The 17,127-nt window shown below is 37.7% G+C and overlaps 2 protein-coding genes across 6 annotated transcripts in view; one reads left to right on the forward strand and one right to left on the reverse strand.

The window, feature by feature from the left end:
• Positions 1-360: 360 nt before the first annotated feature.
• On the forward strand, positions 361-4,016 carry LOC124214030 (U3 small nucleolar ribonucleoprotein protein MPP10). The gene is made up of 4 exons (XM_046615986.2): positions 361-593; positions 1,011-2,358; positions 2,479-2,587; positions 2,674-4,016. Exons 1-4 carry the CDS (start codon positions 517-519, stop codon positions 3,045-3,047), a joined length of 1,908 nt encoding a protein of 635 aa, XP_046471942.1. The 5' UTR covers positions 361-516; the 3' UTR covers positions 3,048-4,016.
• tgo (Aryl hydrocarbon receptor nuclear translocator homolog tgo) overlaps positions 3,169-17,127 on the reverse strand; it is a 29,040-nt gene continuing 15,081 nt past the window's right edge. For 4 of the 5 annotated variants that reach the window (XM_046615982.2, XM_046615980.2, XM_046615983.2 and 1 more), the window contains 9 exons: positions 13,161-13,321; positions 9,162-9,482; positions 7,745-7,948; positions 7,097-7,291; positions 6,013-6,171; positions 5,638-5,946; positions 5,332-5,513; positions 5,101-5,248; positions 3,169-4,326 (listed from right to left, as the gene is read on the reverse strand). In XM_046615982.2, coding sequence (XP_046471938.1) covers positions 4,100-4,326; positions 5,101-5,248; positions 5,332-5,513; positions 5,638-5,946; positions 6,013-6,171; positions 7,097-7,291; positions 7,745-7,948; positions 9,162-9,482; positions 13,161-13,321 — 1,906 coding nt within the window. In that variant the 3' untranslated portion in view covers positions 3,169-4,099. The remainder of the gene's footprint in view (positions 4,327-5,100; positions 5,249-5,331; positions 5,514-5,637; positions 5,947-6,012; positions 6,172-7,096; positions 7,292-7,744; positions 7,949-9,161; positions 9,483-13,160; positions 13,322-17,127) is intronic. The other variant, XM_046615981.2, reaches the window with a different exon arrangement.

Consider the following 17,127-nt stretch of genomic DNA (forward strand, 5'->3'; position numbering starts at 1 on the left):
GATACTGTCGCCCGCAAAAGATTTGATGTATTCATGTAAATATAAATGATACACGTTCATGTCCTTGATTGACATTTATTTTTCCGTTGTATAATTTCGGCACACATATGTCTTGAATGGGATTTTCTCAACTTTGCAATTTCACCATGTCAACGGTATGTTATCAATGTTTTGCACACGATTGTTGTTGGTTATGAACTTCGTTTATGGGCGTGTTCAGTTGCTTGGTTGATAATACGGGAATCTGCTAATACCTCCAAACCGGCCAGACCCGACAAACTGTTACGAAAAATAACCCAGGGTTATCAGTCTTTGTATATCTTCAGTCAACGTATAAAGTCTGTGATTCGTCCCCTGTCCTGACCAATGCCCATAGTATGCATAGTGTGAATGCATGTGGCTAGCATTCTTAAAGGTTCGAATCGTAGTTCGAATGCCACATGGTTGTGACAATGTCTTTTAATTCAAAAACTATTGCAGTTTAAGTTATCTATTGTATAGAATTATTCACCGATCATGAAGAGCTCGAGGGTTTTCCACGACATCATCAACGTCGTAGAAGCAAACACCAAGAAAACTGAAAATTATTTGAGGTTAATTCTAATTCATTTCTAACAACCGTAGTTTTACAGGTCCAATAGTTATTTCGACTGGAGTACGTTAAAATTGAATGAGGCTGCAGTTCTCAACGTTATTTTCAAGTTGTACTTCTACTTCTAGCAAAACCCGGTTTGTTTGAAATTCAGTGAACACTGAAACACCGTCGGCATACTCAGATTTTATAATCTGAAACTCTTCAAACTCATTTTAAAGTTGTAAAACGATTTTTCTTTTAACGTTGCGTTACTTATCCACTACTAACTTCAGTCCCATGAAATTGAAGTAGACGTAAAATATATTCATTTAGAAAGAAAATCTTCATCTTACGATTTTTATCAAATAATTTACGCAGCCAGTGATTACCTTTCATTGTTCGGCCCAATTAACACGGATAATTTTCATCTTTGTAGCATACAAGCAGGTGCATCGTTGGAATTCCGTCACACGATAAAATCCCTTTATGATTTTACTAAGGAAGAATCTGGTCGCATGACGGAGGCGTTGCCAGAGCTAATCACAGAGGGTTTTGATACTGAGCAAATATGGCAACAGCTAGAACTCCAGAATGAAGGAGAATTGCCTCATATTCTGACAGGAGTCTCTAGATCGTTGATTGCGGGTAAGAGACTGAAACTACCTGTCAAGCTAACGAGGAGTGATGAACAACAAAGCAATAGTAAATCAGGCCTCGATCAATCTTTGGATGGCGAACAGGTCTCTACCTACGATTCAGACCTAAGTGACGGCGACTTAAGTAATTTAGACATAGAAGGACTGGGGAAGCAGATGAGGAAGAAGAAATCGAAAAGAGTGGCCAAAAGAAAAACACCGCCCTCGATAGTAGATGATAAATTCTTCAAACTCCAAGAATTGGATGAGTACCTCACGAAAGAAGATAAAAGAGAAATGCAAAAAGGGAAGTCGAATGAAGAGGACAGTGATGATGCCGATGAGGAGTCTATCGACTTATTTGAATATGTTTCTGATAATGGAAGCGAAGATGACGAAACTGACCCAAGACTTGTAAAGTTTAAAGATTTCTTTGATCAACCACAGAGCAACGATGAATCAAACTCTGAGACTGAGAGCAATCATTTTAATGAAGAATCTGAGAACGATACCAACCTATCTGTAGATGAAGAAGAAACAACAGAACCTCATAAGAAACGCGTTAAATTCAGTGTCAATGATCAATCGGCTTCAAGTAGTTCAGAGGAAGATGAATCTAAAAAGGAAGGGACTACAGAGATAAAATCCAGCCTAGAAACACGTCAAGAAAGACTGCGAAGAAAAATAGAGGAATTGGAAGAAGCAGCAATTTCAGAAAAACCTTGGCAATTAAAGGGTGAAGTTGATGCTGCATCTAGGCCACAGGATTCACTGCTGCAGGAGCACGTTGAGTTTGACATAACTTCCAGACCAGCTCCTGTGATCACTGAAGAGACAACATTGAAGTTAGAGGATATAATAAAGCAGAGAATAAAAGACAAAGCTTGGGACGATGTTGAGAAGAAATTTAAACCTGTTGAAACCCCAATAGAATATAAAAAAAAGCTGGTGTTAGACCAGGAGAAGAGCAAACTTAGTCTGGCACAGATTTATGAAAATGAATACTTGAAACAAAAGGAAGCGTTGAACCCTGACAACGAGGAACGAGAAACTGAGGAACCTAAAGAACACATTGAAATTCGTAATATGATGCATTCTTTGTTCAGCAAACTTGACGCTCTTTCCAATTTTCATTACACTCCAAAATTGGTAAGCCATCAGTTTTTCTTGATGCAGCATCTGTTAATTCTAGTTAGATCCGAAATGAGACAGAGATTAGAATTCACAAATTCATAATGTATCGATAATGGTTTTCGCATTTTATTTTAGGCCAGGCCTGACGTCAAAATCGTTAGCAACCTTCCTGCTGTAACGATGGAGGAAGTAGCTCCGATAGCCACAAGTGATGCAACTTTATTGGCACCAGAAGAAATAAAAGGTAAACCATATAATACAGCAATCAGTATCTATCTGAATACAGAAAAAGTTCGCTATTACAAATTATTCAATTCCGTTTCATTACAGCAAAATCGCGTGGCGACCTGATCGGCAGAGCCGAGAGAACTGAGACGGACATGAAACGTGAAAGGCGTCAAAAGAAGTTGAATCAACGAGACAGAGAGAAGGCTAAAGAAAAGCGGGAAAAGATTGTTGGGAAATTGAAACCTGGTCTTGGAAATAAGTACAGTAAGGAAAAAGCAGCAAAGATGATTGACAGTTTGAGTAAGGAGCGTAATATTTCAAAGATAGATGAAACGAGTGGAAAGACGGCAAAGTCTTCCACAGCATTCTTTGATCAGCTTCAGGATCAAGTCAACTTTCATATAAAATCGAAAGACGGCAATGTGCGGAAGAAGAAAGACAAGAAGGCATTATCCGCGGTGAAATTAAAACTCTGAACTTGTATAGTCGATAATTAAAACAATTTCCTCTTCTACTATTTTTTTAAAGTACGTTAGTTACAATTAGAGGTATTCATCATTATTATTATTAATAAATGAAATTTAAAACACGAGTTTTCTCCGTATAGTATTCCCCATATATTAGTGAAAAAGTGTTTCCGTTTTCTCACGATTATGATATGCTATGGCTTTTTTTTGTTTTTTAAAACTTTTTTTTGTTATTTCTCAATCTCTCTCTTGCTCTCAATCTAAAATATTGCTAAACATATACAAATGCAACAATTCACAAGTGATAGTCTTATTATAATTACAATTATTTAATTATGTGCTATGTTATTACTAATATCTAAGAAAAAATATTACTTAGAAAATTGATATCCATTAATGACATCATTTTGTAAATAACAAGCAGCTTCGAGTGAGTCATATAATTTTGTACATTGTCACGGTCGTGTCTTTGTCTAATATCTGTCATCAAAAACATTATAGTAATTGCACGGTTTACAAATATATGAAAAAACAATTTCATTAAGCTACTCCTTATCATATATATCTACGATGAAAGCTTGCAGTCGAAAAGTTTTAATTTCTTATTCGTAACTATTCTGAAAAGTTTGAAAAATATTTCAATATTTTTTTTGTCAACTCCTTGTAGTTTTCATTTTTTTCCTCTTCATTTTAAATAGTTTTCCACTTTTGCAATGAATTTCTCCAGAACACTGGCAAATAAGTATATGGAACATGGATCGATCAATGATTCAAAGTTGATCATAAAATGTACACAATTAAATATATTTAAAATACCATTCCAAGTAGAAATTGGAAATTCTGCGTATTAACTATCCTTATTTGACTTCGCTTAATTTTGTTAAATTTTATTTACTTTGTTTCTTTTCTAAATTGAAAGTATTAAGATCAGGAAGGATGGTAAGGGCTGAGTAAAAATATCAATAAAAGGGAGTAATATCGAAGGTGGAAAAATACAATATCAATAATAGTTATATTCATTAGTTATTTTTCTACCACCAAGATTTCCCCTGCCCCCCTTCCTACTCGAAATTAGTATTGAACATATTGAGCTCCTCAAAACCAGGGGCTCCGCCTTGGTCCTGTAACATCTGTAACATGTCCGATAACTCCTGAGGCTGCGCTCCTGGACCTCCTTGCGAGGGGTGAGGACCCTGGCCTTGATTAGCGACCGGTGCACCCGCCTGTCCACCGTCCTGCTGTGCTTGATGCGGCCCTTGATGCTGCTGGCCTTGCCAGCCCCACATGCCTAAAATGATGATCAAATAAAAAAATCAATTGCTGGGGGGGTATACCTACGTATACGAGTAAACGGCTCAAAAAGCGGGGGAATTTCGAGAATTCAAATTTCTGCTATCGATTTTCAATTTGATCATGGTTTATGTAATTTAAAAGTATGTAGATCGAGATTCATTGAGGTCTTTTTTTTAATTATGATCTATTAACAGAAAGCATTGTTATTGATACTAAATTCAAACATTTCGCTCAGTGGTAGTTTTGGTACCTCAAATTTGGAGAGAGTTTTCGCGGCGAGTTTACCTTCTCTTCCGGAATCCAAAATTTTTTGTTCTCAACGGAACAAGAAACCTTTAAAGTTGGAATATAATTTTTCACAAAAAAAAATTTACCACTCTTTTTAAGTTTAGTTAACATAATAATATGATGATAGGAAGAAATAGGATTGTGGCGAAAAGAATAAACTGTCCAAGAATGTCAGCTCCAAGTTGAAGTAAATTGGTTGAGCCATTTTTGAGCTATCGTGAGGACCACAAAAGGTGTCAATGAGCGAAAGAGTTGACGTTATTGTCAATAACAATAGTTCCTAATAATTGATTCTAATAAAAATTGTATTTAAATGAAGCTCAACCTGCATACTCTTGAATAAAACGATCCCCAATCGAATTGAATGATTGATTGTCAAGATATAAATTCTTAGAATTCACTCACTTTTTCAGGCACCTACTGGTATAAGCCCTGTTAATCGAATAAATTTAATCATTAACCCTACCACACGTTGACTTACCCGGATTGTTCGGAACTGTTGTAACCGCGTGGTAAGACGCCGCAGGTGTTCGAGCTCCACTACTAAGCTGAGTATAAGTTGGACCACTTGGAGATCTCGACGGACTTAACTGGTGGTTATACTGGTAGCCTTCGGTGACAGGTTGTTGCTATAAAAGAAGAGGGTGGCATTGAATGAGACAATTCCTGACAGGACCTGATGCGGAACAATAATTGCACCGTTGACACTTACCTGTCTGAGTGTCCAGGCTTGCTGAACGGGAGTCGGCGATGTGTTTGCCGGTTTTGGTATACGATTTAGAACTGAGGAGGAGGTGCTCTGCTGACCGGGGGATCCATAGGCTATTGGTGACTGGGTCGTTTCATATCCCTGGTAAACGTTTTGAGCACTGGATGGTCTTGCTTGTTGGGGTCCTGTAAGTAGGTGACCGAGATGAAGTGATAACTTGGTCAAAATTCGTTTGGCGACATTCAGGTTTTGCGGCACTTGACAAAGAATTTCATGACAGGTGGAAAATCAAGTTATAAGATACCATACCTGCAGTAGCAACTGTCGCAGGATGCTGCATCATTTGATGGGCTGGGTAAATAGCCTCTCTGGCAGGATGTCTGTGGACGCTGTAGTCAAGACTAGGTTGTCCATAACCAGAGACATTCTCTCCTTCGGTTTGTCCCTCACCACCAGGATGCAAGGATTTGGCCGTTGTGTTCGTGCAGACTATGTACTCGACTTCATCCGTGTAAGGGTTGAGAAACGCAAAGGCGGACGTTCTGAGCCAAACCCAGTCCCGATTTTTCGCCCGAAATCGATACATCACCGACATAACTTGGCCCTTTAGTTTCAGTACTGTGATATAAGAAAAAACGCGGTCAACAAAAAGTTTCGACCATTTTTTTCCTACGTTTTATTTACCTTGCTCAAAGCTTTCCCTCATGTGCGTCAGGTCTTCAGGGTGAAAAAAATCGTAGCAGGGATGTCCGAGGAGCTCAGATGGCGTGTATCCCAGGATTCCACCGACCCTCTGATCGACAAAAGTGAATTTTCCTTCAGCTGAATGACGGGAGATGAATTCTGTAGTACAGAGAAATTCACCATTGGATGACAGTCAGTTTTAGCGATTGAAGTTTCCAACGATATCGAAGGTATTAATGTTGACACAATGAAATATTGAAAAAACAAATCTCTATTTCGCAACTCCAAAATGACTTTAAAGCAGTTTAGTTTGCAAAGCATGAAGATATCTGGCATTATTATGGCTTACTGCATATCTAACTGTACTAAAGTTGGGAGATAACGATTTCTTCTAAAAATGCATCGTCATTTCGAAATGCATTGATAGTTTTGACCAGAAATGCCATCAGTATAAAACGGCTAAGAAATCGTTTAGATGGCCTGTAAGAATGTTGTATGGTATGCTGGATCAAGCTAGTGTAAATAGTTTCATTTCATGTAATTTGAATGAAAAAAACAGCCATACAAAGAAACAAATTTATCAAAGAACTATCATTAAAACTTGTAAAACCTTAGTTAGGAGACTGGTTATACCCACTCGACATCTCAAATTGCGAAATTCAATTGAGGATGTTTTAAAGCCTAGTGATATGCCAGAGGAATAGGATATCCAGCATGAATTGGCCGATAATAAGATAGCGAAAACCAAATGATGCAACTTGTGCCCTTCTTCTCCCGACCATAAAACGCGTTATAAATGCTTACAATACGATAAGCCTGTGTGGAAAGAGCACTTCGAAAAGATATGTTGTGAGAAAAAAAAGAGAACAGTTTCAACTGACCAATTCAAGCCAAACGATCTAAATGACTGAAGTTTTACCGAGTATTCCTCACCCAGTCCGTACTGATTGAGACTTTTTTATAGTCTATATGATGGGGATTAATACCTTAAATAGATTTTTTCTACTTCTGTGATTTTAAAGAAACAGATAAGCATTCCTTCAGTGTGTTAATGTTATTTAAACAAGATAAAGTAGCATCTCACCATTGTTACTGTTTGAACCAGTTAAATCACTGGTATTTGGTGTGCTTGTGACCTGAAGACGTCCGATGGCTACTAAGCAGCAGTGTGACGAGCCGCTGTCGTCACCAACGACTCCATCAGGTGCCCCTGGAACTCCCCCACCCTGACCCCTGTCACCTATACCCACACCTGGTACACACGGGGAAACAAAATCACCTACGATTTAAAAGAGCCTGTTAGGTACCCAGGTCCACCATCGAAAACTTAACAAACTTAATTATATGTACATGTAGAGAGTGGTCACAGATATAAGTGAAAAAAAAAAAAAATAACTGTCCTTTCATTCAGATGTAAATGCAGTATTTTCGTGAATAAAAATAAACCAGTGATTATTAGGTATTGAAAGAAACATGTTTCGATTAAGCGTAATTATTGACAATGAAAGCAAGTATCAAAAAGTTCGACATCCTAAGATATGATTTTCTACCAAATATTCATTGCCGGAAGAAAACAACACATTGACTAATTTTTTTCTTTATTGTTTCTCTTTGTGAAAACCGAAAATCGAGAAACTGAATTGCCTTGCTGTGACCACCCTGCAGACATAATTAAGAAACGTAGGTTCAGATAAATGGGCCAACTTCACTTTCCACTGCCCATCATACTCACCGGTTGGGGGCCAGTTTTTAATGTAACCAGTGCAGTGTACTACTGCATAACTTTGACCGTCTCTTGCGGGTGGTCCCAAAGAGTTTCTCTGCTTAAGACGGTGCAAACCATGTGCCGCGGCCATGTCACCGCTTGTCTGAAGGCTTCCAACTTTCATACGACAAATGAAGCCCCTCCTAGAGCCCATGCAAAGTCTCATGGATGCTGAAATTCAAGTAAGAGTTGAAATGATAAAACGGTTGAATTTTTGCCTAGATTATGTACGAACGTTGTAAAAAATAGTACTCAGAAGACTATTGTGTTGCAATCGAATATTTGATCAACTAAGTCTTTTTACAGCAGATTACTAGTATTTTACAAACAAATCCGTTGAAGTAACATTTATGTCGATGGTCTCTAATAAAATTCACTCAACTTTAGAGAGGTTGATTATTAAAGACCTAACTTTGGCGTGACGATTATAATCCATGTAACTCTACCGACCCCGATAATAAAGCAATTGTCTTCTATTCATATACACATGAGTTAACTGTTTTATCATTGGGGCCCATAGAGTTATTTGGATTATAGAAATAAAGGATGAGCATTCTACATCATGTGATTTCGGCGAAAACTAATAATATGTAGAAGCACTTGTGTGATCTGGGTTCTATACTTAAGAGTAAAAAAACACCATGTTTGCTCAAAAAAAAATTTACCAGTACTGCCAAGAAAAATAAAAGTCAGCTGTTTAAAAATTGAAGTGTTCAAATAGTCAGAGCCCTAAATGAACTTTCGGTTCGGATGTATTTGGAGCTCAAAAAACATAACTGAATATAATGTTTTCTTTTAAATTTTGATATTTAAATAACTTGGAATCTAGGGATCAATCGAATTCAAAATTCTCGATCCCTTTTCGAGATGTCATACGGATTAAAAAAAAAAAAATTGTATTCAAACAAACCGAAGATTACCGAATCAACCATTTCTAAAATCTAATCAATTCTAAGTTCAAATGAACCGCATAGGTTGAAACAAAAATCATCAATATCCGTAAGTCCGTTCTTGAGATATCAATTGATTATTTTTCTCATCATATATTTGAATAACTCAAAACTACTGAACCGAAAAAATTCAAAACCTAATCGACTTCGATTTAAAAAGAGTCTCGGCCGATTAGGACCAAAACCATAAAAATCCGTTCAATCATTCTCGAGATGTGGTTGAACAAAAAATTGATAACACACATGAAAAAGGTCGGAGATTTTTTAGATCCCAAAATGTGGATGAATTCAATGAAAACTCGAGTAACTTTTCTTGTTCCATTTTTTCTCTGAAAAGCAGAGAAATCAGAATATGAAAAATGTTTTCTCATTCTTCTTAGAATTCAACACATCCAAACACGGAAAACGCGCCACTGATCAAAAATGAAACTCACATTGGTGTCCCTCCTTCTTGACGGTCCCGGTCTTGAGGTCGAGGACCCTGCCGGCGTGCTGCGGTTCCGCAGCGCTCAGCTGCTCCCGTACTTTCTCAGCATCGTCGGGGTGTACTTGGCTGTAAAAGCTCGTACCATACCATTCGCTCTGAGAGTAATTCAGTACAGGCGCAACTGAATCGGACACGTATATTATCCGTCCCGTTTCACAGCTCACGACAAAGAGGAAACCGTCCGCTGCCTCAAGGATCAGGTGTTTTAGTTCCTGATCCGTTAGGAAGGACGGCTTGTAAGTACCGTCGGTGCTGGTGTTACCGGTCCCTGAAAAAAGAAAAAAGTTAGGGAAGAGTTCAGTTAGGTTTCTATTTTTCTCGACGGGACGGGTGGGTGGTGGGTGGGAGGGTTTAAATTATTGTTGGAATATGGTGTACATATCTGCTGTAATCGCTATAATTCTTTGTAATCTTTTGTAACAATTTTGTATTCTTCATGACTTTTAATCCCTCTGCATTCTTCACGCGATCTTTGTAATTGTTTTGTAATCATTTGTATTCTGTGTTACTTCATAATCCTCGAAATCCTGGTAACATTTGCAATCACTTGCAATCTTTGTTATCCCAAATAATTCGTTATACTATTTACAATCTTTGTGTAATCTTTGTAATCTTTTTAATCGTCATCAGTGTACATCATTTTGACATACTTAATTGACAGCTTGGGGGAATGTTGTAGATTTTCCAAATAAACAAGTGGATGAAATTTTTTCAATTCAATTTTACAAATGTTCATGCTCTACATTGTCGTAAAAAAATGATACGTTTTTTCCCCCTCAAATGGATGAATAAACCAATTTGGCCTCTACGCGCTTTGAATTTTATGATCCGTTTTTTTTTTCCCCCTCTGCGAAGAAAAGATTTTCGGTTCAGATGTGAATCTCTACGCGTGCACGACACGTGGATGCTTCATAGAAAAAAAGGTCGAATAATTAGTATTCGACGGTAGAAAATACGGCGCGTAGACTGTCGCGACTTTCGCCCCCTATCAAGAGGAAGATCTCGTTCGAGTTGAGGGGAATATCTGTGCAGGCTGCCGTTGTTGCGGTCACGAGATCTGATCTTATGCGGTGTGTATGCCGATGGAACATCGTAGAAGGATACCGGGAATAAGAGTCAGCGTCCCTAACGATATTATACATACCGGGAGAATTCCGTGAACCTGACTGTCTCACCGCCGGTAGATAGGCAACCAAACCTACGTTGTGAATATGTAGAAGCGCAAATTGTAGCTTCAGTTGCCTATCCGCCGGCGTTGGGTGTTTCGTTTCACGAAAAACTCCCAGTGTGGATACGTTTGAACAAAGATTCAAGCTCTTCGAAACAAGGAGGAATGAAAAAAGCCGAAAATAAGGAAATAAATGGCGTACGAAAGGAAAATTTTCTTCTCTCCTCTCCCTAGCATGATCATATCGAATGCAGAAAGCACGATACACGCTTCCGGTGCCTCGGCAGCGGTTCGAGGAGGAGGAGACGGGGGAGATGGACATATCGCCGTCGTCCTCTTCGGCGTCATCGCGTCGGTGGTGGTGGAAGTGTCGTATTGTTTATAGCCAGAGCTCTTTCTCTTATAATACCAACGAGTTAACATCGGCGGTTGAATACAAATTTCTCCAAGTAAATACGAACGAACGTTACGCGTCGATGTGTGCGTAGACACGCGTTCTTCCCTGCTGAGATTATATGACGTGCAGGCTATGAACAAGCGAAGGAGGACGTGGAGATGGAGAAGAATACGATATGCCGGACGACGTAAGAAACTGCAAAGAATAACGAATGTTTTCTCGTTATGCGTATAGAGTCTTCTACTTCATTGAGATGGTACTATAAGACAGTCTTTACCGACCGAGTAAAGCGTCCCTTATTTTTACCATTGTTAAAAACAATGCGAATTGTTGAAGCGAAAAAGTTACACCCATCGCAATATTCTATCGATAGCCAAACACAGGTATAAATAAAAAAAAATGTTCGTTTCTCCGAACAATAACACGAGAAAATGTTGTCCCGTAATTGAAGAACTACAATTAATTTCAGGAATAAATTTTCTGGTGCTATTCTCGGCATGAAACGAAAAGGTTTCTCGATACTGCAACTATAAGAATTGCGCTATCTGACGGCTTCTTGACGTCAATTCACGGGATTCTCAAATATTTAGCTATATTTCAACAATTTAAACATCGTGTATATTGAAATATTTGACACGATTACAAAAGATTTCACTCAACGTTGCAGTTTGCCATCTCTGTTACTTTTGTATTCAAAACATGAGTTTTTTCTTACTCGTTGTAGAAAAAATTAGTGAATCACTCTCTTTCAAAGTTGAAGAAGAACCGAAGAAACGAACTATAACAGAGAGAAAGTGGTTGAAAAAAAACAAGTAAGGTAATGTTTGGTATTTTTTGTTCTACACTCTGCTTTTGCAGCGTAAAACATTTTTCCACTCCATTTTTCTTTCTTTCTTTCTTTCAGGTAAGATTTTTATAAATTCCTCCGGCAAACTTACACGTATGTACATGTCAGTGAATGTAACGTAAATAGGTAGTCAGCGAGAAATAACGAGTGACTGAGTCAAGAGACGGAACGGCGATCCTGGAGGAATTCGTTGTTGGCATACGAATGCCCTGACGAACGGCTGTATTATGGGTACGGAAACGACGACGACGTCGAAGAGAAGGATGAAAAGTAAGAGGCAGGACATACGAAGTGCTTCGAGCTAATCCGCTGCACATCACCACATTGCGAGCCGACGAATAGAGATTTTTCGATTGCCAGAGAGTTTCGCCTCGGATGTAAATCCTTTATTTTTTGATCAGGTGTTATTATAAATTATATAACTGAAGACTATTTATTAATTTTCTTTCCTCTTTGCTTAGGCACTGAAATTTTTAGCTTTGCAAGTGTTCTATCCGTATAAAAGAATGGTTGAACGGAAGAAACACTTCGATATACAGTTTGAATATAAAGTTTGAAGAAATTTTTTTATACGCATATTTATGACGATCTGAAGCTCACGGGGCTCGTAAAAATGCGCAAATACGATCGTCACTAGATTATTGAAAGGAGAAAAAAAGAAACCAAAACATAAAGGTGGTCGGAAAAAAATGTTAAAATAAGAAACATGATAAAAGTTGTCATATTTCGCGGGAATGACGTGACGTATCGCTGATTTTCTTATCTCTCAGATATATTTACACATACAATATTGTATACATATGTATAATTAGGTCTCCGTTTTTTTTTTTTTTCAAGGCCGATACGATAACTTACCAGCGACTACATACGTTGCATCGTTCGACTGACTGCGAGTCGATGCAGTGTTGTTACCTCAGAAGTAACGTAAAGAAAAGCTAAAATATCAATATCGGATGAAGCAATGAGTCTACTAAGCATATTAAGAGCATGCTATAGTCAGTCTTTACCGACGGCGATAAATGTCACTTATACATATTTACTATTGTCAAAGTGTACGTATCACTGATGTGAAAAATCCGCAGCAGCGCAGTACTATACATACAATGCCGAATACGAATGCCAAAAAAACAGTTTTGTTTCACACAAGAATGATGCTGAGAAACGTATTCCTTCAATTAAATTACCATTGAGTATAGGAATATATTTGGTCTAGCTTCCTACGTGAAACAAAATACTTTCTTAATATTTCTTGTTCAGCATTGCATGTAGAATCGCGCTGACTTCAGCATTTTTACTTCGGTGCTGCGTAGATTTGGCAATAATAAAAAAAAATTGGTATTTTACTCGGTCGGTAAAGACTGACTACAGTATCGTATTAGGATACATTTTTACATTTCTTCAAAGCAAATTGATAGCCAATTCTTTCATGTGTACAAACTTCTTATATTATGCTTTTTCAACCTTTCTTTCAATTTCACCCACTTATAATGGTATATGATATGATAGTTATTTATTACCCTCGATTAAAACTCACCCCTTAACGCCTTCATGTGGGCAACGGCCATCCTAAGGATCGTTAGCTTGTCCGGTTTACGAGCAAGAGCCGAACACGTTGGCACCATGTCCGAAAGCTCGGTGATGTACGCGGTCATCTTGTTTCTCCTACGACGTTCAATCTCACAATGATTTTCCCGGCTGAAAGAACACGAAATAAAGCTCAATTATACACCACTTTATCAAGTCAATTTTAGCGGCATTTTTTTTTTCCACACCTAAGAAACATTTTTCTCGCCCGAGTAACGAATAGAATCAATAATCAAGGAACGATTTGTCTAATTTAAAGATTTCTGCAATACGAAAATTATCATTCCATCAGTTTCGCAAGATTCTTTCGATCCAGCTTGATCACTTATTTGTTCAATTTTTAGCCATCTGAAGTTTTCTCATCATATGGTTTTTTAATCTGTTGTTCACCGATTTTTTTTTCTATTTCTATAACAGTTCATTGTAATCGGATCGATTAATTTTCAACCTGAAAAAATCTTATACACATAATATTGGTACTAAAAAGTAAAAGAACACTTTTTCGTCGGTGCAAAAAGTGAATCATTTCAATGGAATTACTTTCGATTTTGCTTTCAAGCTGTAACTTTTAAGCATACATTTTTTTCAAGAAACCATCGCTATGTAACCGTGGTACGTGAATTTCTTTGTTCGTTACTGGTTCGCCGAATTACGTTAATGTAATATACGGGGTGAATTTTCCTCCCCGTTTTATTCATACTCGTTCGCGAAAAAATAGCAATGTATGATTATTAACCGAATTTCGTATATGTGCTACACGTGTAGACGTAAACAGATTTGGGAATTAGGTAAAACCCAGCCGATAACCACACACTATTACTGTGACGGGAACGAGTATGAATTAAAGGAGGCGGTGCCTCAGCTGGTTGGAGGTCCTCCCTCATCAGATCCCGAAAAAAACTAAACCTATAAAGCCTGAAAAAGTCGGACCAATGATTGATTCGGGTGTTCGATGAAAAATTTCATCAGTTGCATGAGGGTTTTCTCATTATAGCTCGGAAACAAGACGACGATGAAGGTTCATTTTCAACTGTCGATCACCGCCATGCCATATTGCATATTATTAGGCATACTGCGTACTGTAACTGAATACAAAGGTAGGATAGGTAAATATCTGCAGTGATAAAGCTTTGAAGTATCTCGTCGAATACTAAAAAAAAAAAAAATTACTAAAAAAAGAAAGAAACCGTAGTGATCGCGTTTCCCGCGCAGAGTCTGCCCGCCCTTTGACCCGATCCTCTGTTTCGACGCAGGGCGAAGAGTGTACCTCGGCATACGTGTGTGTGTGTGGTTGCACACGTATGACGCACGTACGTAAAGAGTCAGTGCATGTGTGTACCTCCGAAGCGCATCTGATTTGCGTAATGCCCGGCTATCTTTGCAATTTAAAGAGGCAGAGAGAGAGAAGCAGCAGCAGCAGCTCTCGCGAGCCTTGAAGAAGAAGAAGAAGAAGAAGCAGAAAAAGAGGAAGAAGCCACGTTGCAGGTACATTAGGTGTTCGATGGGATATACTTATACGGTACATTCCACACCGAATCGACAACACGTTTGCGTCCCATAACTGAAAACTGAAGTCAAATTTTTCTTAGTTATACGGTACAGATTTTACAGTATTTCTTTCCCTCTTTTGACGGTGGTTATTTTGAACCATCGATTTCTGGGCTGGGAAAACGAAGTTGTGTTGCTTCATTTGCTTTTACACATCAGAGTATCAAGCGTGACTAATGTCGTTATACAAATTCCTGTAAATTTGACTCATTGTTAGCATAGTAGGGAGAAAAAATACTTGCACGAGTGACAACGAAATTAAACCAGCAGAGTAATTTACATAAATTGTTTTACACAAATCCGTACGGTTAATTAGCAATTGATACAAACATAAAAATAAAGTTTTTATTAATTAATTTCATGACCATAAAGTGGTACATTAAGTATTTATAAAATTATTATATTCATAAGCTACGAAGATCTTCTTACAAATAAAGAAATAGAAAACAAGGCAATTATAAATTAAAAGCGTAGATGTCGATGCTTCATTTTGAATCGTTTCAAAATTGTTGAAAATTCATTATATTTGTTCCATTCCACTCTACAATGTTTCCTTTTGTTCGTTTATTTTTTTTATTTCAGTTGGTATTAATAACTATTTGATATTAGAAAATTGCACGGATATTGGTTATGATCAACTAATCGTAAGGAATGGCCATAACTATGTATTAACCTGACTACCGAGTAAAAAGAAAATCCGTTTCAGTGACTCAGTAGAAAATGTTGTGTAAAATAAAATTGACATACCGTAGAGTGAAATCGAATAAATCTTACTACTATAGATGTTTAAAATTACAAGCAATTTGAAATAAAGTATCGATACCAAGCTTTTGTTTATAATCCCGGTATTTTTCATTTCAAATAGATCTTCGCATTCACGAATCTAATAATTTGATAAACGTGCTCAACCTATAACCATCACGTAGTAAAATTATTAAAAAGCATCCATTTTTTTGTCAACCAATCTCTTCAATGGGTCGCTAAAATTCAATTGGCACGGAATGCCCCGTACGTTAACAGGCGATATAGATACATGTGTGTATGTGCATAAGTATGTGCTGAACTACACTAATAGACAAGAAGAAGAACGTCTGTGGGTAAGTTTAAAACGTGTATACGAAGAGGGTACTGCAGGTCTTTTGCGTTAGGGTTTATCCTTCTTCGGTCGAAGCAAAATCAGCAAGGATGAAGCGAGCCCGGGAGGATCGGGCTGCATGGGTCAGAGGTCACGCATACTAGCGTCTGCATGCAGCCTCTCCAGCAGCCTGTGCTTCCACCGAGACGAGCATCTTCTCGGTCCCGAGAAGAGAAGAATAGAACAAGCATTGTATGCCGAAGTATTTATCTGCTTCTTCGCGCGATCCTCACATAGTCACTTCAGGCTTCGAAGTGCTAAAGCCAGGTAATTTTAGGAGAAATAAGGGGGGGGTTAGGGTTCCAATATTTTTTCACATTACTGAGCAAATAGAGCAAAATTAGGTACACACTAGGGTGTCAGTTATCTTGGATTTGCTTCGATTGCATGACAAAAATATGTTCGTAATATAGAAGAAGAAAAATCACCTGTGACTATAAAAATTTTCGGATAATATTAACGCGTGCCGCAGGGGCATTAGAATTTTGAATATAAGATACCTTGAAATTTTCGATGTTTCGTAATTATTATTATTTTTTTTTTTTCATAAACTAAAATGGATGAAACAACTCAATTTCATGCTTAATTTAGTGCTAAGCGGATATAGCAAAGCTCTCACTGTAGCTAAGTTTAAGAATTGTTTTTTGAAAGAATTAGCAAAAGATTTGGATCCAAAACCTATTGGAGTACAAAATACGTATACGTATACGTCTGTATACGAGTTTTTTTTTTTTTTTAAATTCTTTGACGGAGAATCCTCTGCGAAATAACATCCGAGCACTACAGTGTCCACAGTGGGAACCGCGTATTAAAAAGTAACAGTGGGAACGGATGGTTAAGAACAATGTTTATAATTCCATTTAGATGTAGCAATAAAATAATTTAGGGTGAGCACACGTCACCCGTAGATAATAACACTCAAATTAAGCTATAAAAATGATGGTTTTGTGAAATGTAAGAAAGTTTTGAGATTCGGTGTATATTTATTTGTTCCTATATTAAGTTGAAAGTGTAAACATTGTTTTCACGCATCGATTGACTTTTCCATCCCAGTTTAGCTTATGCAAAAATGCAACTGTCTGGCACAAATACGGGGGTTTTAGGTGGAAATTGATGTTTCGGAGTGCTCGTAGGGGAAGAAAAAAAAAAAATAGGATACTTTCAGAGAAATAGAGGACCCACTGTTTAGCCTGCTATTTGCTGAGCTGCGAATCTTCTTCCACCCACTTCCTCA

This window comes from Neodiprion pinetum, chromosome 3, assembly GCF_021155775.2.
Source record: "Neodiprion pinetum isolate iyNeoPine1 chromosome 3, iyNeoPine1.2, whole genome shotgun sequence".
Classification (NCBI taxonomy): Eukaryota; Metazoa; Arthropoda; class Insecta; order Hymenoptera; family Diprionidae; genus Neodiprion; species Neodiprion pinetum.